The 26,374-nt window shown below is 44.1% G+C and overlaps 1 protein-coding gene across 1 annotated transcript in view; it reads left to right on the top strand.

Moving 5' to 3' along the window:
* The window catches only part of CFAP65 (cilia and flagella associated protein 65), a 176,814-nt gene extending 152,396 nt beyond the window's left edge, over positions 1-24,418 (top strand). The window contains 6 exon segments of the mRNA XM_030210891.1: positions 2,413-2,550; positions 5,593-5,610; positions 13,343-13,387; positions 17,027-17,156; positions 17,159-17,325; positions 24,281-24,418. Of these exon segments, the coding sequence (XP_030066751.1) occupies positions 2,413-2,550; positions 5,593-5,610; positions 13,343-13,387; positions 17,027-17,156; positions 17,159-17,325; positions 24,281-24,418 (636 nt within the window).
* Positions 24,419-26,374: the final 1,956 nt, after the last annotated feature.

Below are 26,374 nucleotides of genomic sequence, written 5' to 3'. Positions count from 1 at the left end.
CTGGCCTGGCCTTGCACTCGGAGGTGGTGCATTTCTTGCAGAGTGTCATGTCACTGCAAGTGATCTGGAGTAGTGAGCCCTTGGGCTGCTGCCAGAGACTGTCAACAGCAGGAAGACCACCCAACAGGGAAGCGCGGACAAACACCAACAGGCTGGACTGGAACCAAGACCTGGAACGGACCCGGCTTGGCTGGACCAGAACCAAAAGCTGGAGCGGCCTTGGCTGGACTGGAACCACAAGCTGGAGCGGACTTGGCTTGACTGGACTGGAACCACAAGCTGGAGCGGACTTGGCTTGGCTGGACTGGAACCAGATTGAAGTACTCAGGCAAGGCAGACACGAACGGGGAAGGGCTAAAGCTAAGGACAACCAGGGTGGAACAAGCAGTCAGGGAACTATAGCAGAAGACAGATCAGGGACACAATAAGGAACTGGAGCTAGGCAGAGCAGATACAGCAGCAAGGAACTAAAGTTAAAGACAGACAAGGCAAAAACAAACCAAAGAAACTAAAGCTAAGGACACACAAAGCAGATACTAGCAGAGCTAGAGCAGCAACAAACACTCTCAGACAAAAGCACATCTGAAGACCTCTGTTGCAAAGGCAAAGCTTGAAAGTTCCCAGGTGCTTAATAAGGCAATTACAGGTGATGTCACCGGTGAGGCTTGACAGCAGAACCACCGGGACAAGTCTGGAAAGCTGGAACATCAGGACCGGAATGGAACCTGGAAGACATCTGGGAAACAGGAAAAAACAGTCCACAGCAACTACAGGACCCGGTCACCCGGAGGCAAGGTGAGTGTAGGCATGGAATAAAATCACAGTCGTGACACAGTGCTTTGCTGCTCTGCTGCTGCGACCTTCTTCTCCCTGAAACCTCGTTCGTATTCTCCGAGTCTAGCTTGGGGTTTCTTGTCTACTGAGCATTGCTTCGGACTCCTTTTGTTCCTTTGCAGAATGCTTCACTTAGGAACTTACAAGCAGTGTTCTTGGTTGTCAATTCGTTGGCACTCAGAGTGTCTGAATTTTTAATGCAGCCATTCCAAGCTGTTTTTTTCTGTAATTTGCTGAGTCTGGAGTGGCCTTGCTTTCGGTTCCTTCTTTCTATTCTGGCTGTGGTTTGGCTTTTCTTTTTCAGCCTCTCTTTCTTCCCTTCTTTCGGGAGGGGGATTTTCACATGGAGTACATGGCGCTTCGTCTCCTGGATGATCAGATTGCTCTCCGGTATTTGCAGATGTTGCATGTTTTTCAGCATTCAGATCTTCTTTTTGTCTTTGTCGTTGGTTCTTGCTGTGGGACGGCAGCCTCTGGTCTGATTTGATTTTTTGCTCGTTGGATTGCAGATAATTTGTGGATTTTCTGGAAAGGTTGCATTCCACCGGTGGCATTCCAGGCTCATTTCACGAGTTTGCTATCTACTTCTTGGGCGGAACAGGTGTGCTTTCACTATTCAGATGCTGCCTTTGCAGCAGCGGTTCTGTCTCAGGGAGCGGCGACTTCCCACCCTACTTAGGGATTGCTTTGGTACAGCCCACCAGTTCTTGGATTAATCTGCTATATACTCTAAGGAAGATAAAATTATTCCTTTACTTCTGATAATTTTCTTTCCTTTAGTAGCAGCAGATGAATCCAGGATCCCGCCCTTTGTCAGCCGCGCTTATTTTGCCTATCTGTTCTTGTTCTGGTCTTTAGTTTCCCAAAAAAAAAAGGAGAAGAGGAAAGAGAACAGAAACCACTGAAGAGGACTCCATCGCAGTCGTGGTTTCTCTTAAGTCAGACTGACAAGTTTCTGTTTTGTATGGTTGGTGAGGAAGGCTTCCTGGTTTCTTGTCTGATTCTGCTTGGTGATGAGACATGTACTGAGGTGAAGGAGGAGCTTGGCCATCTGGTATCACTGCCTTCAGCTTTGTAATCTCTAATCTCCACCTGCTGGTAGATGGACACAACCCCACCAGTTCTTGGAGTCATCTGCTACTACTCAAGGAAAGAAAATTATCAGCAGGTAAGGCATAATTTTACCATATGAAGCATTTTGATAGTGTGGATGTAGTTGTAGTAAGTGAGTGCATAGCAAGTGTAACAATGGTGTATTTGTATATATGTGTAGTATGTTTGTGTAGCATGTGCATGAACTCTCTATGTACACGCAAGAGCACTCAGGAGTCCTGAAACAAATCAGGGGAAACTGCTGTATTATGTGTGATTATATTAATCTGGCCTCAACAGTTTGTCGCTGTTTATGTAGCCTATACATTCTTGAAAGATCTGCCTGGAGCTGAAAATTGATTTGGTTGATTCTGTGCATACAGCATTAGACAAGAATAGAAAACATTTGATAGCGGACAGACACGGATGGGGGTGAAAAGGCCTTCCATCATCCTGCTGTTTCTTAGCCTGCTTTCCCTTTCTCAGATTTTCATGCAGGAGGCTCTGACTCGCTATGAACAGGAGCTGCAGGAGTGGGAGAAGGAGAAAGACCGGCAGGAAGTGGAATTCACCATCACAGAGCAAAATCCAAATGCAGACGAGATCCCAAACGAAGTGGTAAAGGTCTCTCAGATGGACATAATTGGGAACCTATGCTGGGGCCTTATGCAAGTGCATTAACCCTAATCTGACCGACTGGGGTCCCATGTTGGGCTATAGCAAATAATCATGTGGCATTTCAGCAATTTCTTGCCTAGTTACCACTCACTGTAACATTATTATTAGAATGCATTTTGAGGCAGAAATATTTTTAAATATAATTGTATTTCTGTTGGGATCCCTACATACCCCATATTGCTATTTGAATTAAAAAGCATTTATTATAATATCTTTGAGTTTTACCTGTGCTGTGGTCACTTATTGCGCAGTCTTCATGTTTAATTGTCACGCTTCACACAAAACATTGGATAGTGAGCCCTTGGGCCACTGCCGAGGGACGGCAGCGGCAGGAGGAACACTCACCCCACACCAGTACAGGCAGAGCTGACGTACCTGGATTTGGCAAGGTCTCTTAGGCAGGCAACAAGACGAAGCAGAAGTCAGGTCCAGGCAAAAGTTCAAAAGGCAGGCGGCAAACAAAAGCAAAGTCAGGTCCAGGCAGAAGTCTCTATGCAGGCGGCAAGCAAAAGCAGTAGTCAGGTCCAGACAAAAGTTCAAAAGGCAGGCAGCGAGCAAAAGCAAAGTCAGATCCAGGCAAAAGTTCCAAAGGCAGGCGGCAAGCAAAGTCTAAGTCTAATTCCAAGTCCAGGCAAAGTTCTAAAAGCAGAATACTGAGGGTAGCAAAGGGAGCGCAGCAACAAACACTCGCAGAAGAAACACCTCTGAAGACCTCTGTTGCAAGGCAAACTAGGGAAGCTTCCAGGAGGTTAATAAAGGCCAACAGCCAGGGAGTACACCAGGTACGGAAACAGCTCAGTTCCAAAAAGTCTCAAGACCAACTGGCAGGCTAGAAAATCCGGACCGGACCGGCATGACTTCTGAAACTGGGAAAGCCACAAACAGACAGTCCATTGCACCCACCAGGTCTGACCACTAGAGAGCGAGCTGAATGAGAGCATGCCACTGAGGCAGAGACATAACATTAATATGGGCAGAAAAGTTAGGTTTAATGCTGCAGATGCTCTAAAGCGCATTTTGCGAAGAGAGTAGTGACAGTATGAGTGACAGAGTTCTGGCACAAAATATGAAGTCCAGCTTCCAGTCTGACATTATTTTGTTTCAGTTGGTTTGATTTGAATATCAGCTTTTTCCGTGTGGGTGCCCACTTATGTAATAGTGATCATCACACAATATGGTTTGATATAAGGGCGAAGGCGGAATGCGGATGCACAAAACTCAAAGTACTGGATTTCAGACGTACTGATTTTGATAAAATGGGGGAACACCTGAAGAAGGAGCTGTTGGTATGGGAAGGCATAGGAGAAGTGGAAAAAAAGAGGTCCAAGCTAAAGGCTGCCATAAATATTGCAACTGATCTTAATGCAAGGAAAGTAAACAAAAACGAGAGAAACAGGAAGCCTATACGGTTCTCCAAACAAGTAGCTGAAAAAATAAGAGCAAAAGAGGCTTTGTTCAATAAATACAGAAGAACGCAACAAAAGGATAACGGAAAAGGTTATCGGATTAAATTCAAAGAAGGTAAGAGGGAAATACGGTTAGTGAAAACACAAGCGGAAGAAAAAATGGCTAAAGATGTAAAGAGAGGTGACTAGACCTTTTTCAGATATATTGGAGAAAGGAGAAAAGATTGAAATGGAATTGCAAGACTGAAAGATAATGAGAATGGCTATGTGGAGAGTGATGAGAATAAAGTGAATGTGCTAAACAATTACTTCTCTTCGGTGTTCACGGAGGAAAATCCTAGAGAAGGACTGCGGTTGGCTGCCAAGGGAATATCTGGGAATGGAGTGGATATTGCACCTTTTATGTAAGAAAGAATTTAGAAACAGCTTGAGAATTTGAAGGTGGACAAAGCTATGTGGCCAGATGGGATACATCCCAGGATACTGAGGAAGCTCAGAGAAGTCCTGGCGGGACCTCTTAAAGATTTATTTAATAGATCTTTAAAGACGGAAGAGGTTCCTCGGGATTGGAGACGAGTGGATGTGGTCCCTCTTCACAAAAGTGGAGACAAGGAAGAAGTGGGAAACTACAGACCGTTAAGTCTCACATTGGTGGTAGGAAAAATTAATGGAGTCACTGCTGAAAGAAAGGATAGTTAACTCTCTTGAAGCCAACAGGTTACAGGATCTGAGGCAATATGGCTTTACCAAAGGAAAATCCTGCTAAATGAATCTCATTGACTTCTTCGACTGGGTGGCCAAAGAACTGGATGAGGGACGTGCGCTAGATGTAATCTACTTGGATTTCAGCAAAGCCTTTGATATGGTCGCCCACAGAAGACTTGTGAATAAGCTGAGAGGGCTGAACTTAGGACCAAAAGTGGTGAACTGGATAGGAAACTGGTTGACCAACAGGTGACAGAGGGTGGTGGTAAATGGAATCCGCTCGGAGGAAAGGAAGGTGAGCAGTGGAGTTCCTCAGGGGTCGGTGCTTGGGCCAATTCTGTTTAATATATTTGTCAGAGATATTGCTGAAGGGTTGGAAGGAAAGGTTTGCCTTTTTGCGGATGGCATGAAGATAGTCAATAGAGTGGAGGGAGTGGAAACAATGAGAAGGGATCTCCAAACATTAGAAGAATGGTCGAGGGTCTGGAGGTTAAAATTTGATGCCAAGAAGTGCAGAGTGATGCACTTGGGGTGCAGAAACCCAAAAGAAAGATACCAATTAGGAGGGGAGAGATTAGTAAGCTTGACTCAGGAGAGAGACCTTGGGGTGATGGTGTCCGAGGATCTGAAGGTGAAGAAACAATGCAACAAGGCGGTGGCCATGGCCAGAAGGCTGCTGGGCTACATAGAGAAGGGTATAACCAGAAGAAGAAATGAAGTGTTGATGTCTCTCTACAAGTCATTGGTGAAGCCCCACTTGGAGTATTGTGTTCAGTTTTGGAGGCCATATCTTGCTAAATATGTAAAAAGGCTGGAAGCGGTGCAAAGAAAAGCTACGAAAATGTTATGGGATTTGCATTGTAAACTGTACAAGGAGAGACTTGCTGACCTGAACGTGTATACCTTGGGGGAAAGGAGAAACAGGGGTGACATGATACAGATGTTCAAATATTTGAAAGGTATTAATCTGCAAACAAACCTTTTCTGAAGACAGGAAGGCGGTAATTGAGGATGAAAAAGGGCAGACTCAGGAGTAATCTCAGGAAGTATTTTTTCATGGATAGGGTGGTGGATACATGGAATGCCCTCCCGCGAGAGGTGGTGGAGATGAAAACGGTAATGGAATTCAAACATGCGTGGGATAAACACAAAGGAATCCTGTTTAGAAGGAATGGATCTATGGAATCTTATCAGAGATTGGGTGGCATCACCAGTAATTGGGAAGCAAAACACCAGTGCTGGGCAGACTTCTATGGTCTATGGTCTATGCCCTGATCATAACTGAATAGATATGGATGGGCTGAGTGTAAATTTTAAGGGGCTTCGATGTTAGCTTCAGAACTTTTTAGTTCAAGAAAAGTGCTGGGCAGACTTCTACTGTCTGTACCCTGTAAATGGCAAGCAGAAATCAAACTCGAGTATACATATAAAGTATTGCATATCATGTATAATGAGTTTATCTTTTTGGGCAGACTGGATGGACCGTACGGATCTTTATCTGCCGTCATTTACTATGTTACTTAAAGCAGATTACAGAAAGGCACTAGATCACAAAGAGGGGCATAATCGAAAGGGACACCCAAATTTTGCTGAGGATGTCCTCGCAAAACATCCCGGTGAAGGGGCGGGGAAACCTGTATTATGGAAACAAGATGGATATCCATCTTTCGTTTCGATAATACGGTCAGGGACGCCCAAATCTTGATATTTAGTTCGTCCTTAGAGATGGTCGTCCCTAGACTTGTCATTTCTGATTTTTTAAAGATGTTTTTTGAGGGTGGGAGGGGGTTTGTGACCACTGGGGGAGTAAGGGGAGGTGATCCCCGATTCTCTCTGGTGTTCATCTGGTCAGTTCGGGCACTTTTCTGTGCCTTGGTTGTAAGAAAAACAGGACCAGGTAAAGTTGTCCAAGTGCTCGTCAGGGACGCCCTTTTTTTCCATTATGGGTCGAGGACGTCCATGTGTTAGGCACGCCCAAGTCCCGCCTCCAACACTCCCCCGTGAACTTTGGTCGTCCCCGCGACGGAAAGCAGTTGGGGATGCCCAAAATCGGCTTTTGATTATACCGATTTGGGCGACCCTGTGAGAAGGACGCCCATCTTCCGATTTGTGTCGAAAGATGGGCGTCCTTCTCTTTCGAAAATGAGCCTGAAAGTGTCTAGGATGTAACATTTTCAAAATGTATAACAGAATTAGAACAAACTATTTCCTTTCCATGTATTGAGAAAACAATAACGTCTTTAGGCCTTTCTTAAAATGTATCATAAGATGATAAAGACCATAATTTTGTAGATAAAAATTTCCAGAATTTAGCCGCCTGATACGCGAACAAGCATATAAAACGTTTCTTCCCAAAGGTGTCTTTATGGCTCGGAAAATCAAACAGAAGAGAATTCTGAGTATTATATAATTTGCTTCCTTATATGTACAGTAGAAATTAAATATTGTGAACTAATCTATGAGCAATTTTCCATAACATACATACTAATCCCGGTGTTCTAGTATCACCTTAGTTAGGTAAGGTTATTAGCACATTTTAATTATTCTGTGTTTTACATTGGTTGGCAAGATAACTATTAGTGTATATGGAATTGTCATTGGGTTTCTTGAGAAGATATGTCTTAGTTAATTTCTTATATAAAAAGATGTGTTACAGTTAGAGGTTGTGTTGTGTCATTCCAGAATGATTAGAGCATATTTTACTACTACTACTACTACTACTTAGCATTTCTATAGCGCTACTAGGGTTACGCAGCGCTGTACAAGTTAAAACATGGGGAAGGACAGTCCCTGCTCAAGAGAGCTTACAATCTAAAGGTAACAAACTATGTAGTCAGTGTAGTCAGTGTATCATGAATGGGGAAGGTGGTTAGGCGCCAAAAGCAAGGGAGAAGAGATGGGTTTTGAGTAAGGACTTAAAGATGGGCAGGGAGGGCGCATGGCGTATGGGCTCGGGGAGTCTGTTCCAGGCATAAGGTGATGCGAGGCAGAAGGGACGGAGTCTGCAGTTAGCGGTGGTGGAGAAGGGTACAGATAGGAGTGATTTGTCCTGAGAGCGGAGGTTACGGGTGGGAACATAGGGGGAGAGGATATTTTACTCATAGAATTTCCTGAAGAGGTAGGTCTTTAAGCAGTGCCATAGCGAGGGTGCCTGACACCCGGGGCGGGTCGCCGCTGCACCCCCCCCCCCCCGGGTGCAGGGCATGGCGCCTCCCCTCCGGAGCGCACCCCCCCCCCCCCCCCGAAATGCACCCTTACCTTACAGTGGAGGGCAGGCGGGAGGGCCGGTCCGCCCCCAGTGCACGTCACTGGGAGCTGCGTCGGCTCTGCTGCTTCCCTGCTTTCTCTGCCCCAGAACAGGAAGTAACCTGTTCCGGGGCAGAAAGAGCAGGGAACCAGCGAGTCGACACCCCCCCCCCCCAGCGGCGTGCACCCGGGGCGGACCACCCCACCGCCCCCCCCCCCTTCCTACGCCACTGTCTTTAAGTCTTTTCTGAACTGGAGGTAGTTTGTGATGCTTCTTATGGAATGGAATGGAAATGGGACTCGATATACCGCCTTTCTGTAGTATTTTGCAACTACATTCAAAGTGGTTTACATATATACAGGTACTTATTTTGTACCTGGGGCAATAGAGGGTTAAGTGACTTGCCCACAGTCACAAGGAGCTGCAGTGGGAATCGAACCCAGTTCCCCAAGATCAAAGTCCACTGCACTAACCACTAGGCTACTCCTCCACTATGACTATGGGAATTGAGTTCCACCATTTTGAGCCCAGGTAGCTAAATCCTGCCGTGTAGGTGGACTTGTATAGTACGTTTTTGCAGTTGGGCAGGTGAACTAGTAAGTGGTTCCTGGGTTTGCATTTCTTGGTAATAGTTTGATCATGTCTAGCTTGTAGTCCGGTGACATGCCAAATAGTATTTTGAAGATGATTGTTCTGGTTTTGAAAAATAGTCTGGCATGGATTAATGAGACAAAGCCAACATGGATTTAGTGAAGGGAAATCTTGCCCCACCAATCTATTATATTTCTTTGAAGGGGTGAACAAACATGTGGATAAAGGTGAGCCAGTCAGTATTGTGTATCTGGATTTTCAAAAGGTGTTTGACAAAGTACCTCATGAAAGATTCCAGAGGAAATTGGATAGTCATGGGATAGGAGGCAGTGTCCTATTGTGGATTAAAAACTGGTTAAATAATAGAAAACAGAGAGTAGGGTTAAATGGTCAGTATTCTCAATGGAGAAGGGTAGATAGTGGGGTTCCCCAGGGTCTGTGCTGGGACTGCTGCTTTTAACGTATTTATAAGTGATCTAGAGATGGAGTACTAGTGAGGTAATTACATTTGCTGATGACACAAAGTTATTCAAAGTTGTTAAATCGCAAGAGGATTGTGAAAAATTACAAGAGGACCTTACGAGATTGGGAGACTGGGCATCTAAATGGCAGATTACATTTAATGTAAGCAAGTGCAAAGCGATGCATATGGGAAACAGGAACCCGAATTATAGCTATGTAATGCAAGGTTCCACATCAGGAGTCACTGACCAGGAAAGGGATCTAGGCATCATCATTAATGATATGTTGAAACCCTCTGTCAGTGTTCGGCAGCGGCTAAGAAAGCCAATAGATGTTAGGTATTATTAGGAAAGGAATGGAAAACAAAAATGAAGATGTTATAATGCTTTGTATCACTCCGTGGTGCGACCACACCTTGAATATTGTGTTCAATTCTGGTAACCACATCTCAAAAAAGATATGGTGGAATTAGAAAAGGTATAGAGAAGGGTGACGAAAACCTGATAAAGAGGATGGGACGAGTTCCCTATGAGGAAAGGCTAAAGCAGCTAGGGCTCTCAGCTTGGAGAACAGACGGCTGAGAGGAGATATGATAGAGGTCTATAAATAATGATTGGAAGTGGAGTGTGAACGGGTAGACGTGAATCGCTTGTTTACCTCTTTCCAAAAATACTAGGACTAGTGGGCATGAAATAAAGCTACAACGTAGTAAATTTAAATGAATTGGAGAATATTTATCTTCACTCAATGTGTAATTAAGTTCTGAATTCGTGCCAGAGATATAGTAAAAGGCAGTTTGCTTGAGGAGAGTTTAAAAAAGGTTTGATGGCTTCCTAAAGGAAAAGTCCCTAGACCATTATTAAAATGGATGGGGAAAATCCACTGCTTATTTTTAGGATATGCAAAAAGTAGAAAAATAGAAAAGTGAGTGTCACACAGTACAATACTACATGAATTTTGGGGATGTCTCATAGATATATTTGGCTGTGTGTTATGACAAAATACTCCTTGTCTGTCAGCCATAGCAGTCTTTAATCATTGACCACCCCCTCCATCCAATTTTAGTGAAAATAATATTCATATGAAAGGTACTTAGGGCACACACTTATAATGGTAGGAAGGAAGCGAGGCATAAGATATACCAGGAAGCTGGAACCGATTATCCCTTGACAAAGCATCTGGCGAAACAGGTCCTGTCGGGATAACGAAGGTTCCTGGATGCTCCTCATTACATACATAAGATACATAAGATAAGTTATTTTGACAATTGATCAAGTGGTAGTTTAAATAGTTTCCTTCCTACCATTATAAGTGTGTGCCCTAAGTACCTTCATATGAATATTTATTTTCACTAAAATTTGATGGAGGGGGTGGTCAATGATTAAAGACTGCTATGGCTGACAGACAAGAGTATTTGTCATAACACACAGCCAAATCATTATCTATGAGACATCCCCAAAATTCATGTAGTATTGTACTGTGTGACACTCACTTTTCTATTTTTCAACTTTTTGCATATGTTTGCTGAGTTTTGATAACTTAACAAGTAGAACGCCTAATTCGTTTTGACAGTATTTTTAGGATAAGCAGCATAAAATGTATTGTACTTTTTTAGGATCTTGCCAGGTACCAGGCTGCTACTGCTCCAGTTATTCCTATGTTGTCGAGCAAGGTCATTAGTATTGTGTGATCTACTAAGTCGAAGGCGCTTGACATATCAAATTGTAGTAGTAGTGTTGACTGGCCTTGGCTTATTATTCTGAATTTTGTGATCAGGGTGGTTATGACTGTTTCAGTGCTATAGCATGGTCTGAAGCCTGATTGAGAGCTGTGAAGCTCTGAGAAGTGCATTAAGTATTCCATTAATTGGTGTGCTACTAGTCCCTCCATTGTTTTGGTCAGCAGTGGTTGGTATCATATCTGGATATTCATTGCTGATTGTGGAGTTTAAATATTAACTGCGTCGTATATAGTGAAAATTTACATGTGGGCTATACTACTGAATATTAGCCTACACCTTCTTTGAAGTGTAAGGGTGTAGTTATCAATGAGGGCTACTGTTAAGACATGCTATTTTCATTGACTATATCATAACAAAACTCTGTAAGCCACATTGAGCCTGCAAATAGGTGGGAAAATGTGGGATACAAATGCAATAAATAAATAACTTCCCCTTTTAATTAAAGAAATAAAAAGAAATGTCTAGAAACGGACATCACAGCTGTATGTAATAAAAGTGAATCCAGTATAGGACAATCAAGCCTTTGTGACATCACTAATGAGGTTGGCACTTATTGGTGGAATGAGACATTATGAGATTATAATATCAGCTCTGGTTAAATCACTGCTATATGTAATAAAAGTAAGTCCAGTACAGGGCAATCCTTTGTGACATCACTGATGAGGTTGGCTCTTATTGGTGGAATGAGACATTATGAGATCATAATATCAGCTCTGGTTAAATCCTGCTATATGTAATAAAGTGAGTCTAGTACAGGGCCATCAAGCCATTGTGACATCACTGATGAGGTCGGCTCCTAGGCATTGTGGAATGAGGCATTATGACATTACAATTTCGGCTCTAGTTGCCAGAAACTGAAACTCTTCACACTAAGGGGGGAAATTATCAATGTGGGTTACTGTTAAGCAGGGGCATAGCCAGACTTCGGCGGGAGGGAGGTCCAGAGCCTGAGGTGAGGGGCACACATTTTAGCCCCCCCCTCCCCCACCACTTTTGACCCCCCCACCCCCGGCACCCCTCTCCCGTCCCTTTCGATCCCCCCTTCTGCCGCCGCCAACCCTCCCTCAACCCTGCCAGGTACCTTTGCTGGTGGGGGGGTCTCAACCCCCACCAGCTGAAGTCCCTTCAGCGCCAGTCTCCGAGTCCCGCACATTCGCTGATCTGGATTCTGTTTCTGGTGAGTCCTGCACGTTCCTAATGCAGGACGTCAGACCTCACAGAAACAGAATCCAGATCATCAACGCGCCGGAGACCGGCACTGAAGAGGACTTTTTGCTGGCGGGGGTCCAGCAGCAGGGGAGGGTTGGCGGCGGGAGGGGGGGTCGAATGTGGCGGGGGAGGGTCGGCGGTGGGGGGATGAAAGCAGGGGGCCAGGGCTAAATCTGCGGGGGCCCATGCCCCCATTGGCCCCACCTAGTTACGCCCCTGCTGTTAAGATGTGTTATCACTATTTTAGCACAGATCCCATTTATGCATTGAGAACTAGTTACTAATACTGGGGTTAATACTAAAATAGCACATCTTAACAGTCGTCCATATTGATAACTTCCCCCCCTAAATGTCCTTTTGAGGAACTTTGTGGCAGAAAGAGTTGCAGAATTAGTGGGTTTATGCTCCAGTGTAGCCCTGTGCATATCAAGTGAAATTGGCTCTTCCCCCTCTGTCACATTAGATGTTATCCTTAACAGGAAATCTTGGGTAATGGGAAATACTGTCAGTTTCATACCCCTCGATATTCAAAACTATTTAACTGGCCAGGAACGGCTTCCTGGCCAGTTAAATAGCGTTTAAGCACCTAACTGCGGATATGTACCAGGACATAACCGGTTATCTGCTGCTTAATATCCTGACTAGTGGCTAGCTGCTAACTGACTATAGCACATGAGATAGCCGGTTAGGCACAGATATTCATTGCCAAACCGGCTATGTTGAGCAGTCAGAATAGGCTGCTTAAATGGCAGGCCTTCTTTTGACCGCTAAAAAGTTAACCGGTTAGTGCCAATATTGGCATATATGGTTAATTTTTTAGAGACCAAAAATAAACCTGGATATTGGAATGCCGGTCACCTGATATGACCTGGCAGTGAATTAATCTGGGTTTAACGTCAGCAGCAGACAGTAAACGCGCTGCCTTCGGCCAGCTGAATATCGGGCCCATAGTGGTTATGCTATAATTTTGTTTTCTAAGGCACAGTGGAGGGGGCAGTTTGCCTGTATGTTAGATTCTGACAATGAGATGTACGTTTTTGACGTTTGTCAGCTCACTGGTACAGAAAAGGTGAATTGCTGCACTAGTGAAGCAGTGGGTGACAGTAGTTGTCACTGGTGATCTAGAAGTGAAGGGTGTGGGCAGATGGCAGCTTTTCTCAGGTGTGAGCTCTAAAGTTTGGAAAAATGGGGGTCTCAGCGTGCTTTATTATGCAGGGGTAGCTAATGGAGCACCTTTGTGATAAGGGGAGAAAATGACACTTATAAACCTACACAGTGGTGTGACTGACGAGGAAAGAAAACAAGATCCTCAATTGATTCTGTAAATAATGAACAACTTATATTTCTTCTAAATATAGGACCTCTCAAAGCTGGCAGGGGACTGGGAAATCCAATGAAGTATCTGAGATCAGAAAATATAAGGTAAACATATAGCCACCCCCCCCCCCACCACACCACCACACTTCCTTATCTCTGTTCCCTGCCCTGTGACCCCTCCCCATCCCCTACCTCCTCCTGATGGGTGGAAGAAAGCACATGTTTTTTGTTTTCAAAAAAACTGAGATTGGTGGGCTCTGACCCTTCCAAATGTGAAACCATGACTCTTTCCATGCCTGCTGTCCTTCTTGGTGGATTCTGGGGTTTTGTCATAGGTATGACAAGCTGCTTTGAACACAGAGGTGCTGGGCAGTACTCTTAAAGAAAATGATTCCCAAAGGGATTTAGTCTAGTAAAGAGTATTCCCTCAGGCAGATTGTCCTGTTATAAATAATCCTCTCAGTGACTAAAAGTACTCACAGGCATCACCTAGGTTAGAAAGAGACATTCCCGGAGTGTAGTAAAGCTGAGAGAGTAAACAGTCTATGTACATTTGCATCTAAAATCTACAGAACCTATTTTATCTCCAATGTGCTGCCTGTACAGATAGTAGGGACTCCTTAAGCCATGAGCTGTCAGGGTAGTTTCTGTTAGAAAACCGACTACAATGTATTTTATTTATTGGGATTTATTAACCGCCTTTAGGAAGAGATTCACCCAAGGCGATGTACAGTAGGTACACTTTAACATAAAACTTACAATTTTCTTAACAGCATAACAATAATAAAAAAAACATAAATACAATAAAGGAGGTAAACTTGAAACAGTATATTGAAACCTAATAATAGAACCAACTGTGAAATAGTATCAAAAGCATACACATTTAACAGCATTGGAATTGAAATGCCAGAGATATAATACGTGGTTAGCATAATACTACTACTATTTAACATTTCTAGAGCGCTACAAAGTGTACGCAGCGCTGTACAAACACAGAAGAAAGACAGTCCCCTGCTCAAAGAGCTTACAATCTAAATAGACAAAAAGTAAAGCATTTAATATTTAAGCAGTCAAGCACAAGAGAACAGTCAGAAGGACTAAAGATGTTGAAGGGTGGTCAGTGTGATTAGGTGTAACTCTGGTTGGAGTAGTGGGAGAAGGTGATAGAAGAATAGAAATGGGTGAGGTAAAGTAATGAGTGGGTTGATAGGGAGGTTATATAAGACATGTCACTCTAGGGGTGGGTGCGTAGAGGGGTAGGGTGGGTGGACTAAGTCTAAAGCAGGAGAAGGTATTCTCTGCAGCCTATCTGTGAGATGGAAAATGCTCTCTGAAGCTGCTGCTATAAGTTGTTAGTTTTCTCTCTATATATATAATGATACACGTAATAAGCAGCATTAGAACATTCAACTAAAAATAGATATGATGCTAAAGATTTCTACAATACAGCTTAAAGCAAAAAAGCACCAAGAGCCTTCAGAAACGGGACACAGTTCCTTTAATAAACAATTTTCCAATAAAGACCCGACACAGGCCATGTTTCGGTGCACAGCACCTGTGTCAGGGGTCACGTACGGTCTATAGTTAAATGAGTGTGGTGACCAAACCTCTTGTTAATGAGAGCAAAAGAATTTATGATCAATTAAAAGGTCACTCCACGTATCAGGAACAGGGAGTCCCTTCCTCCTAGATAAGAAACAAACCAACAATAACAGCTAACCAGATATATAGATGGGGACAAGATGTGTGGTACAGAGTGAGTTGGATATTTAATGATTAGTTAAACTTAATTTATTGTATAGTTAAGCAAACGATAAGGAACTGATGTAAGTTATAGTGTGTGAAGGATGCTAGTCCAGGTGCAGAGTGAGTGTATAGTCAGTCACCCTATGTACTAAAGGCTTGGGAGGAAAAGCCAGGATTTCACCTGCTTCCTGAAGTAGAGGTAGTCTCAAGTTAGATGTAGGCCCGTCAGGGAGTAAATTTCAGAGCATGAGGGCTACTCCTGAGAAGGCTCATTGGCAGGTATCACATTGTACAATTTCTTTTGACTTGGGGTACAGATAGTGATGATCCTTGAGAGGACCTTACAAGTCTTAAAGGTGTGTAAAGGGCTAACTTATTATTTAAGTACTCTGGCCCATTTTGTCTGAGGACCTTGAAAATCAAACATAGAGTTTTAAATTTAGCCCTGTAAGGTACTGGTTGCCATGTAGCTTTTGCATGTATATACAAACAGAAATCCTTGCATACCCTAGCAAAAATGTGACCTGCTCCAAATTCCCCCCAAACCCTCAGATTCTATATAAGGTGCAGTGAGGCGCCCAATTTGCATGGGTACCTTAATTGAGTAACAAGCCATCAGTGATGATAATTGGCCAGTAACAACCAATTGTCAGCACTAAATGGCAATAATTGGAATTAACATGCATATCTTTTTAAGTGTATTCTAAAAGAGGTGCGTGTAATTCAAACATGCGTACCTGAAAAGGGAGCATGACCATGGGAGGAGTTTGGCGTGTGAGGGGTGTTACTCAAATTTATGCGCATGGCTATAGAATTTGGGGGAACATGCCTACATTTAGGTTTGGGTATTTATACCAGGTTTTCAGTGGTATAAATGACCATGTCTAAATGTAGGCGCGTTCCCCGGTCCTATGTGCTATTCTATAAACCACGCTTAATTAGATGCAGTTTATAGAATAGCGCTATTTTGGATGCAACTATTTTTTATACACTATTTACAGATCTGGACCCAAATATGCAAGAAACACAGAGTAGCCCAATGGCAGTGCTATGAGACAGGAGATGCTGGTTTTTTGCTTTTGAGATTGGCACAGTTCCTAAGAGATCTGTAACCTGCAACTCTAGTGTCAAGGTGGTCACTAATGGTTAAACTATAGAAGAGAAGGAGGGGGGGGGGGGAAGAATAAGAAAATACCAACAAAAAGTAGTGCAAGGAATGAAGGTGCTTACCACAATGAACTCTGGCAAACCCAGGGCATTTGGTTGATGCCAGGGGTCTCCAACTTCAGGGGTCCAGGGCTGTTTTTGAGGGGGTACTGAGTACCGGCACCTTTTCCGTTTTCTGCTAAAATTGACCCAAAGACCTTCAATTTTAAAATGAAAGAGCTCAGGCTTCTGTGACTGGTTGCAGGGGGCCGCCTGGCTGTTGTGGGGTGGGTCTCACAGTGATCACCCCACCCTGAAGGGTGACCTTGCATTTCAGTACCGGCACCTTTTTTTGCTAGAAAAAACACACTGCAGGGGTCGCACAGGTTAGGTTTTCAGGATGTTCTTATTGAATATGCATGAGACTGATTTGCATATGGCGAAGGTAGTATGCACGCAGATCTATTTCAAAGGACTATCCAGAAAACCTGACTTGTTTGTAGCCCTTGATGACTGATCCTGGAAACCCCTAGTGTAGGCTAAAGAGATCCTGGAATCTTCTTCCGGGTTTCAGATGCAAATTTTCTTTAAGTTTGATAGGACACAACAATGCTTGGAGCAAATGTCCTGATATCATACTTCTGCCATCATCATAATGGCACAACTGATACTGGATGGCAGGTATCTCTGTTTAAAGTGATGCAACCATTGTAGCCAGCTATACAGACCCATGGATTCTGCACTGGTGGTGGTGGGGGGAAAGGGGGATTGACCCTATTTGTTGTGATGGATCTGTGTACAACCAAGCTCTTATCTGATAGCAACTATTAAACAAAATTATCTCACCCACAGACTCTTCCTCCCATCAAAACCATCAGGATCAGCAGACCACCAGCCAGTCATAATCAGATGCGACACAGGATGAGGAAAGGATCCTACAGGATGTGGATAAGACCAAGACCTCCCAATCCCTTTCCACTCCACCTGGGGTGACAGCCAGATCTCATCCCATTGATGAATTCCTCAACGGTTTCCAGGGAGACTTCCCCAGACACTTCATTTACCAGTAAGAGAAGGAAGATGCACTGCTTAGGTTTAACATTTCCCACATGGAGCAAACACCCAGCAGTGAGATGCAGTGGCAGAACTGTGTGTGTGGAATCTCGGGGGGTGCACCGTACTAGTGAAGCTTATAGTTTTCCTCTTTCCTGCTGCAGTGATCATGTTTATGGTTTATTCGGACTTAATATGCCGCTCTTATAGCCATACAGTTATCACATTGGATTTAATTTTAGATGAATTACTCATCTTTTCCAGATCCATATTCAAGGCAAGTTACAATCAGATACACAATTTATTACCTTGCCTAAGAGGGCTTATAATCTAAATTGTACCTAAAGCAGTGGCGGGTTAAGGGACTTACCCAGAGTCACAAATACTTGAAGTAAGAGAAGTAGAAAGACAGTGGATCACAATCCTGCATAATACCAGGTTTAAGAAATGCAATTGCAGCTGGAAACATGCACTCGCTGTGTTACAAAGTCTGGGACCAGACCATGACATTGCCAGTTGTGCATAATGTCTCCACATGTCAGAAAACAGGAACTACAGGATTCAAGAGCTGCACTTCAAGAATAGTCTTCACCTTATTTAAGTCAGATATCTTGCTAAAAGTGAGTTCACCCCTACACAGGAGTCAACTTTTCAAAATGACTGGGGGTACTAAACTCAATGGAACTTACCCCTTCCTGGACACAGTGAAGGCGTTTGTTCAATATTGGGGGTGCTCAAGCACCCACAGAGCTGGCGTCCATGCATCTCTTAAGAAGGCTCATAAATTGTGCCCTTTAGAAGGTTACAGGAGTAGTGTCATAAACAGGACACACTCTTAACCTGAAGAACATGAAAAATCCCGTTCCTTTTACTCAGTACAAAAGGAAGAGGACCCTAGAGCTAATATCTTCAGTCCTTCATGTGTTCGACCCAATGGCATTACCTATCTACCAGTTGCTGAAAGAGCTTCAGCTGTATATCTGACAATCTCCAACTTGTTATGACCCTGTTTGAAAGATGGTAGTGATTAACTATAAAATGAGCTGTGTCCAGACTTTGATCACGTCAAGCGTTTACACCAGTCTATGACCATAAAGTCTGCACTTAAAAAGCCAAACATTCAATAGGGGAGGAAGGAGGGTCTTTTTTTTGGAGGGGGGGAGGAATGGAGGGATAGGTTGTAGAGGTGTTTGTTGCTTAATAGTTGTTCTTCTGTGAAAATTAATACAGAAGATTTGAGGGGAAAAAAGCCAGACATTCAAAGATGCATTTAAATATTCCACCTGCTAAGGATTCAAATCTTTTAAACCTCAAGGGGGCAGTATTCCAAGTTGCAATATTTAGCTGTCACATTGCAGCTTATCAGCTATACAGGGTGGAATACATGCACCAGTGTACAGAAAAGCTGGAGATATCTACAGAGTACCGAGCACAGGACCAGATGGCTCTCTTCTCATCACAGCTTGTGGATGTGGATGGAATCATATTAGTTTAGCATAGAGGGCTGCTGAGATGGTTGCATGCACCTCAACCATATGAAGAGGGGTCATGGTAATGGCCTGGTTCAAATTGTTTGGTCTACATGAGCATCTGTGATCTAAAAGAGAGGCAGAAGAAAGCGAACAGCGGTCTGCTGCTATATGAAGATTTGCCTGACAAGATGCAAGCTGCCTACAAGGTGCAAAATCTATTTGGAAACTGTAGGTTTGATCATGGATCTTTACATAGCATTGCAAAGCTTGTCATCAACATCAGGAGAATAATCTCAAAAGGCCCTATAGAAAACAATCGTATTATCAAAGAAGGTCTAATAAGCAATATTCTAGATCAAAAATTATTGGTCATAACCTTCCTCTCAACTGCAAAAAAAGAACAAGACAAGGAGAGAAATGACTGGAGAATCATGGGCCTCGGTACAGTCTAAACCAAGCATCTGGCATAACCAGCCTTTCATCAGTACCTGGTTCACATCAGAAGAGGCTGCCCAGGTTGATTGACAGATAAGTGAGAAAGAATTACCTTGGCTGGATCATTGACTACTTTGTTTTTCTTTAGGGAGGGTGAAGAGTTTTCCAAACCTAGCCTAGTGGTTAGTGCAGCAGGCTTTGATCCTGGTGAATGGGATTCAATTCCCACTGCAGCTCATTGTGGCTTTGGCCGAGTCACTTAACCTTCCAGTGCCCCAGGTCCAAAATAAGTACCTGGATATTATATGTAAACCACTTTGATTGTAACCACAGAAAGGCGGTATATCAAGTCCCTTTCCCTTTCAACAACTGGACCCATTCCACTCTCCCATTCAATTTCTTGTTTTACCTCTTTTTAAAAAAATCCAACTCAGACCTTAGTACACTTTCCACGCATCCATTGATGGTAAAATTTACAGAAGAGCTATGGAACAAGAAACCTCCTGCTAAAGCACTCACCCTCAGTTGGAATCAATGGAGTTGGCACACCTGAAGTTTGTAACCTGGAAGTGCCTTTTCTTGTGGCAGTTAAATGAGTGAGGATGGTTATTGAGCTGCAGGCTCTAGTCCAGGATACCCTGTACTCTGAATACACCTTTTAAATTCCTAGCTAAAAGAGTTTCAGCATATTAATCAATCCATAATCCTTACATCTTTGTTTCCCCAAAACCCCTTTCTAACAAAGCAGAATAAGACCTGCACACTCTGGATTGAAGGAAGCCATTAGACTGAAAGTGAGTTCACTAAACAGCATAGAAAAGCCTCTTGGCTGTTTCTACTTTGAGTCTCCCAACAAACTCGAATCACCAGTTCTTAAGACAACTTTATCTAACTTGTCAGGCTGTCAGTTTGTGTAGCTATGAAAAGACAAGTCTGCAACTTTGAAGTTTAGAAAGCACCAAAATTAGAGTTACGTCTACCTACTTTGCTCTCTGCCAGCAGAAGAAATATGTAATGTTGCCTTGATCATTGTCCAAAGAAGAGTTCTTTTGGTCGGACAGTGCAAAATATACAGGACATAGGGACAGTCTCCTGCCAAATGGGTAGTAGCTTTAGCGGTTGCATGGCTGCTTTTCTGTCCTGTTTATTAGTAGAGAAAGTGAGATTGCCTAGTTGTAAACAGGGTTCTTCATATCAGCAGTATTGTAAGCCACATTGAGCCTGCAAAGAGGTGGGAAAATGTGGGATACAAATGCAATAAATAAATAAAATAATTCACTCCGCTCCCCTGCAGATTCAATGTCCTATTAGCTTGGTTTGTACTGCTGAGTTGTGTGAGTAGCGGAGATATGGGAATCCTTGTGCATGGTCATAAGTCTGTAGAATTTTCGAGTTCTGAGAGACTTGTGCTGACTCCATTAAGATGGCGTCACCCATTTACGTATCTGTGGAAACCTCTTGTTAGAGGTCAGCGACCTTTTTCTTTCCTTTCTCCAGTGAGTGGATTAAGAGGTCATGGTATGAAGCTCCAGAGGAGTCAAACTCAAGAATGTCATCAGAAAATATTTCTTTCCAGGAAAAGTGGCAGATGAAAGGCGCAACCTCCCAAAGGAGGTGGAAGATATACTTTAAAACATTAACAGAATTCAGAAAATTCTAGAAGAAACCTAGAGAACTTCGGGGGGAAGAAGTGAAGAAAACTCAGTGGGGGTCTCTGGCATTGCAGCAGGATTTGAGTAGAGATTAGTACATCTAATATAATAAAACGCACCGTGAACATTCTGAGGACAAAGATTCTGAAGTCACAGCACATGATCAGGGTTGCCAGGTGGAAAATTTTTTTCTAGCCCAATCCAGCCCAAAACCACCAAACCGCCCAAACACAAACCCCGCCCCTGACACCCCCACCCCCGCGTCATCACCCCGCCCCCGCCGTCCCCGCCCCCGCCGTCACCGGCCCGCCTCCCCGTCCGGCCCGCCTCCCCGTCATCGGCCCGCCTCCCCGTCATCGGCCCCGCCTCCCACGTCATCGGCCCGCCCCCCACGTCACTAACCCCGCCCAAAAAACGTCACTAACCCCGCCCCCCGCGGCCGAAAAAGGCAAAAAGCCGCCCAAAAAACCGCACAGAAACCCAAAAAGCCGCCCAAAAAACCGCAACCCGCCCGGGCAAAAATTTCCCGCGGCGGGTCGCGGAAAACCGCCCGGTAAAACACCTGGCAACACTGCACATGATAAAGGGTTCATGGTTTCATGGTGGTGAAGCCATCCGACATAACACAGACCTATCAGAAGGGACCTATCAGAAGGGACCTATCAGAAGGGGCTTGCCCACTAACAAAGCAGAACTGTTACCAGGCAACGGAATGCGACATAGAACTCACCTATCAGAAGAAAAAAAACAGAAGAAGGGAGGAGCATTCAGCTGTAGAATGCCTCATTGTCTGAGCAGCACAGAGAGCAGATGAACGCCGCTGGAAACAGAGAATATCCCAGCACTGGGTATGTACACAAATATTGTTGTTGGACCCGGGGAAACAGGAGTACAGCGTGCCCCTCGCCATCTGCAACGTGCGCCGCCACCTGCAAAAATTAAACCCGACCTAGCCTGCATCACAGATGACTCACTCCTCCCCAGCCTAGATTCGGTAGAGACTGGCTGGCAAACTGCTTGAATATACAAAACCGCTAATCCTTCAATATACAAAACCGAGGCAACAAAGAAAAAAAAAAGAAGCGTGCCCCTCGCCATCTGCGACATGTGCCGCCACCTGCAAAAATTAAACCCGACCTAGCCTGCATCACAGACTGACCCAGGCGGGGGGAGGAGTAGAGAAACTTCCCTACTCCTCCCCAGCCTAGGATTCGGTAGAGACGGCTGGCAAACTGCTTGAATATACAAAACCGCTAACTCCTTCAATATACAAAACCGGAGGCAACAAAGAAAAAAAAAACATTATCACGCACATGCACATAACTGGAACACCCCCCCTTCACCTTCTCACGAACCAAGCAACCCAGGACGTGCAAAACCATCCCCCGCCTCAAAAAACCCATCACCCACCTCGAGGATGCACACACTGCGCTGCTTCCCGCTGCGCATTCGTCCTGCATTCCTCCTGCATCGTTCCTACGCTGCTGCCCTATAACAAACCAAAAGAGTGGCATACTCTCCCAAAACCACACCACCCAAAACAAGACGCCGCTGCTTGCCACAAGGACCAAAATCCGTTAAAACCGATGGCCCCAGACAGTGCTGCTCTCCCGCCAACCAACAAAAACATCCCCGGCATAAGGCAACCCTAACCCACCTCAAGGATTCCCCGACCTCAATCACCCCGGGAAAAGACAGCGCCGCTTCATACAGTGCTTTTCTTTCAAAGGAAAAACTACAGGAGAAAAAAAAAAAAACTACATGCTAGCGCCGTTTCATTTGTTTCGGAAACGGGCCTTTTTTACTAGTAAGTACATAAGTATTGCCATACTGGGAAAGACCAAAGGTCCATCAAGCCCAGCATCCTGTTTCCAACAGTGGCCAATCCAGGTCACAAATACCTGGCAAGATCCCAAAAAAGTACAAAAACATTTTATACTGCTTATCCCAGAAATAGTGGATTTTCCCCAAGTCCATTTAATAATGTTCTGTGGACTTTTCCTTTAGGAAGCCATCCAAACATTTTTAAAACTCCGCTAAGCTAACCACCTTTACCATATTCTCTGGCAACGAATTCCAGAGTTTAATTACACGTTGAAGAAAACTTTTCTCCGATTCATTTTAAATTTACTACATTGTAGCTTCATCGCATGCCCCCTAGTCCTAGTATTTTTGGAAAGCGTGAACAGATGCTTCACATCTACCCATTCAAGTCCATCATTATTTTATAGACCTCTATCATATCTTCCCTCAGCCGTCTCTTCTCCAAGCTGAAGAGCCCCAGCCGCTTTAGCCTTTCCTCATAGGGAAGTCGTCCCATCCCCTTTATCATTTTCGTCGCCCTTCTCAGAGCCTGCAAATAGGTGGGAAAATGTGGATACAAATGTAACAAATAAAAATAATGTTTCTGATCTGCCCTCAGAAACATTGGGGGTCTTTTACTAAAGGTTCGCTAGAGTTGTCTGCAGCAGGGCCCATAGGAATAAATCGGCCCTGCTGCAGATAACTCAAGGTAATTCTTTAGTAAAAGACCTCCCCCCCCCCCGGTTAGGTAAAGAAAAACAAAACACAAAACGCTATTTCATACTTGTGCAAACGATATGCCTTGCCAGCTTTTTCTCCTACTTTTGCCTGAAAAGTAAATGTGATCCTGAAACCTTTTGGTAACTTTGCTCTTCAAGATGTGAATTTGTGGTGGGAGAATGGGCTGTTCTTCCTGAGCCCCTACGTCTTGCCCCATCCTTGGCCACCTTTAAATCTAGACTGAAAGCCCACCTCTTTAACATTGCTTTTGACTCGTAACCACTTGTAACCACTCGCCTCCACCACCTACCCTCCTTCCTCCTGTACACATTAATTGATTTGCTTGCTTTATTGTCAATTAGATTGTAAGCTCTTTGAGCAGGGACTGTCTTTCTTCTATGTTTGTGCAGCGCTGCGTACGCCTTGTAGCGCTATAGAAATGCTAAATAGTAGTAGTAGTAGTAACATTCCATGTAGAATCTCAAATAGTAGCAACAGAATCTCAATAGTAGCAACATTCCATCTAGAATCTCCAATAGTAGTAGACTTTGCGCCTTCTGTCTCGCTGCACCCTACGCCTGGAATAAACTTCCTGAGCCCCTACGTCTTGCCCCATCCTTGGCCACCTTTAAATCTAGACTGAAAGCCCACCTCTTTAACATTGCTTTTGACTCGTAACCACTTGTAACCACTCGCCTCCACCTACCCTCCTCTCCTTCCCGTTCACATTAATTGATTTGATTACTTTATTTTTTGTCTATTAGATTGTAAGTTCGTTGAGCAGGGACTGTCTTTCTTCTATGTTTGTGCAGCGCTGCGTATGCCTTGTAGCGCTATAGAAATGCTAAATAGTAGTAGTAGTTCTCAGTTACAGGCAGGAGGTCCTGCTATATCCATTGCACTGAACTCCCATCTCAAAAATGGCATGTACACACTCCATCTCTCACCCTCTCTCTTCTTCACCCTTTTAGGAAGAGAAAAAAAACAAGCCAGTTCTGGAGACACAGTCTGTGCCGGAGGAGGAGGAGGAGGAGGAGAAGACAGTCTGCCACCCAGCTTCCCCTGTACTCCAACTGCCCAGCAGAAACAACTTCTCACTGACATCATGAGCATTATAATCAGGTACAGGAGCAGCAACACAGAATCAGGGGTCCAGGGGTTTCACCCTCAGGCTTTCAAAGTGAAATTCCTGGGCACATATGTTGTTTGTGTTTTATGATGTCTATGTTTTTAATGTAAACCACGGAAAATATTAAGATCCATAGTATAAAAAAATAAATAAATAACCTCCTTTCCTTTACGGCCATCATACTTTTATTTGTATTAAGGGGGAAATAGTTTTCAGTGGATCTTTTCTTCACAGGTAAACAGCTGTCAGTCACACATCTGTACTCACACACATGCATACATCTACATATGCCTCTCTGTGGTGATGAGGTTACAATTAAGTTATTTTGCTGTCTTGTGTTCTTTATGCATATTAAGGAGATAATGCTGTAAGGAGCTGCCTTCTGGCGGCAAGAATGTGCGTTCATGCTGGTATTCTAGACATTTTCATGCATATACAGATACAGACATATGTAAGTGACCATTTTCAAGCTACAGGGTATTCTCTAAAATTGCGATGGCTCATAGTTTGTAAGTTTTCGGCTCTGCAGCAGTGGCAGCTGTACTGAAAAGCTGCTTGTGGCCTACACCAGGCCTTTCTTTCCCTCTGACTCATCCAAAATAGCAAGTTGCATTAGAAGGGAGTGGGACGGGTCAGAGGGAAAGGCTCTGTGCAGGCAACCTTTCAGTACAGCTGCCACTACTTCAGGGCTGAAGACTTGCAGAAACCTAAAGGTAAACTAGGTGGGAAGGGGTGGGGAGGGAGAACCTTAGGCAGGCAGCGGTGGGGGGTAGGGAATTAAGAGAGAAATGCAGGAGGGGGGAATTGTGAGAGAATCTTGTGTGGCCGGGGGGGGGGGGGGGGGGAGAGAGAGAACGGTGGGCAGGGATAAATGAGGAGGGGGAGATGCTGGACTGTGCATGGGAGAAGGGGGAAATAGGTAGGGATGCTAAATTGAGGGAGAGAAGGATGGAGGGAGGGAAGTGGAGGGAGAAGAGAGAGGGAAAAATATTTGACTCAGAGACAGAGAGATAATGTATCTGGGGTGGAGGGAAGGAAGAAAAAAGAGAGACTTGTTGGGGGAGGGGGGGGTGAGGGTTTGGAGAGAGGGAAGAGAGGGAGAGAGAGATAATGGACCTATGAATAAAGGGAAGGAAAGGAGTGAGAGATGCTGGGTTTTAATCAGTGGCATAGCCACAGGGGATGGGAGGGGCCTTGTAGATCTGGGCACCCTCCAAAGTTCAGTACCTGTTCAATGTCTGGTGGGGTAGCTCAAGTCCTGCCAGAGGAAGAAATCCGCTGCCTGAGTCACCCCCTTCTTCCTCATACTGCCTGAGGAGTAAGGAAGTCAGTGAGGTGCTTCCAGCCACTAACACTTTCATTCTCTAAGCAAGCTTAGTTTATGCAATTACCCACATATATGGACACGTTTATGCACAAAAGGCCGTGTTTCTGGACACACCAGTGTTTGATGGGTACGTTCTATGCAGGTGGGTGTTCAAATGGGCAGACCACATGTATGCAACATAGATTATAATAATGGCTAGATTTATGAAAAACGCTCCCATGTTATCACATACTAGATATATTAATATGTATTTATGCAGTAACACGTTAATAACTAACATTAGTGCATTTGATTAATCTATCTCCTAACTTGTTTTAAGCAGGCTTAGCAGTATACACCTACCTTTAAGCTAGGTACCTTATTGAAAATTCCCCATCAGCATTCTTGATCATTTATGCAAGAGTTTAGATATGGATCCTAGTGTTTCTCTATTTATTATTATTTATTTAATATATTTATAGCCCAGTTATCACCTAGGCAGGGTATATGAAAACAAATTAAACTCTGGAATTTGTTGCCAGAGAATGTGGTAAAGTCATTTAGCTTAGCCGAGTTTAAAAAAGGTCTGGATGGCTTCCTAAAGGAAAAGTCCATAGACCATTATTAAGT

The sequence above is a fragment of the Microcaecilia unicolor genome, chromosome 7 (genome assembly GCF_901765095.1).
Source record: "Microcaecilia unicolor chromosome 7, aMicUni1.1, whole genome shotgun sequence".
In the NCBI taxonomy this organism is placed as follows: domain Eukaryota; kingdom Metazoa; phylum Chordata; class Amphibia; order Gymnophiona; family Siphonopidae; genus Microcaecilia; species Microcaecilia unicolor.
The sequence above is the reverse complement of the archived record's forward strand: the minus strand, read 5'-3'. Positions and strand labels throughout refer to the sequence as shown.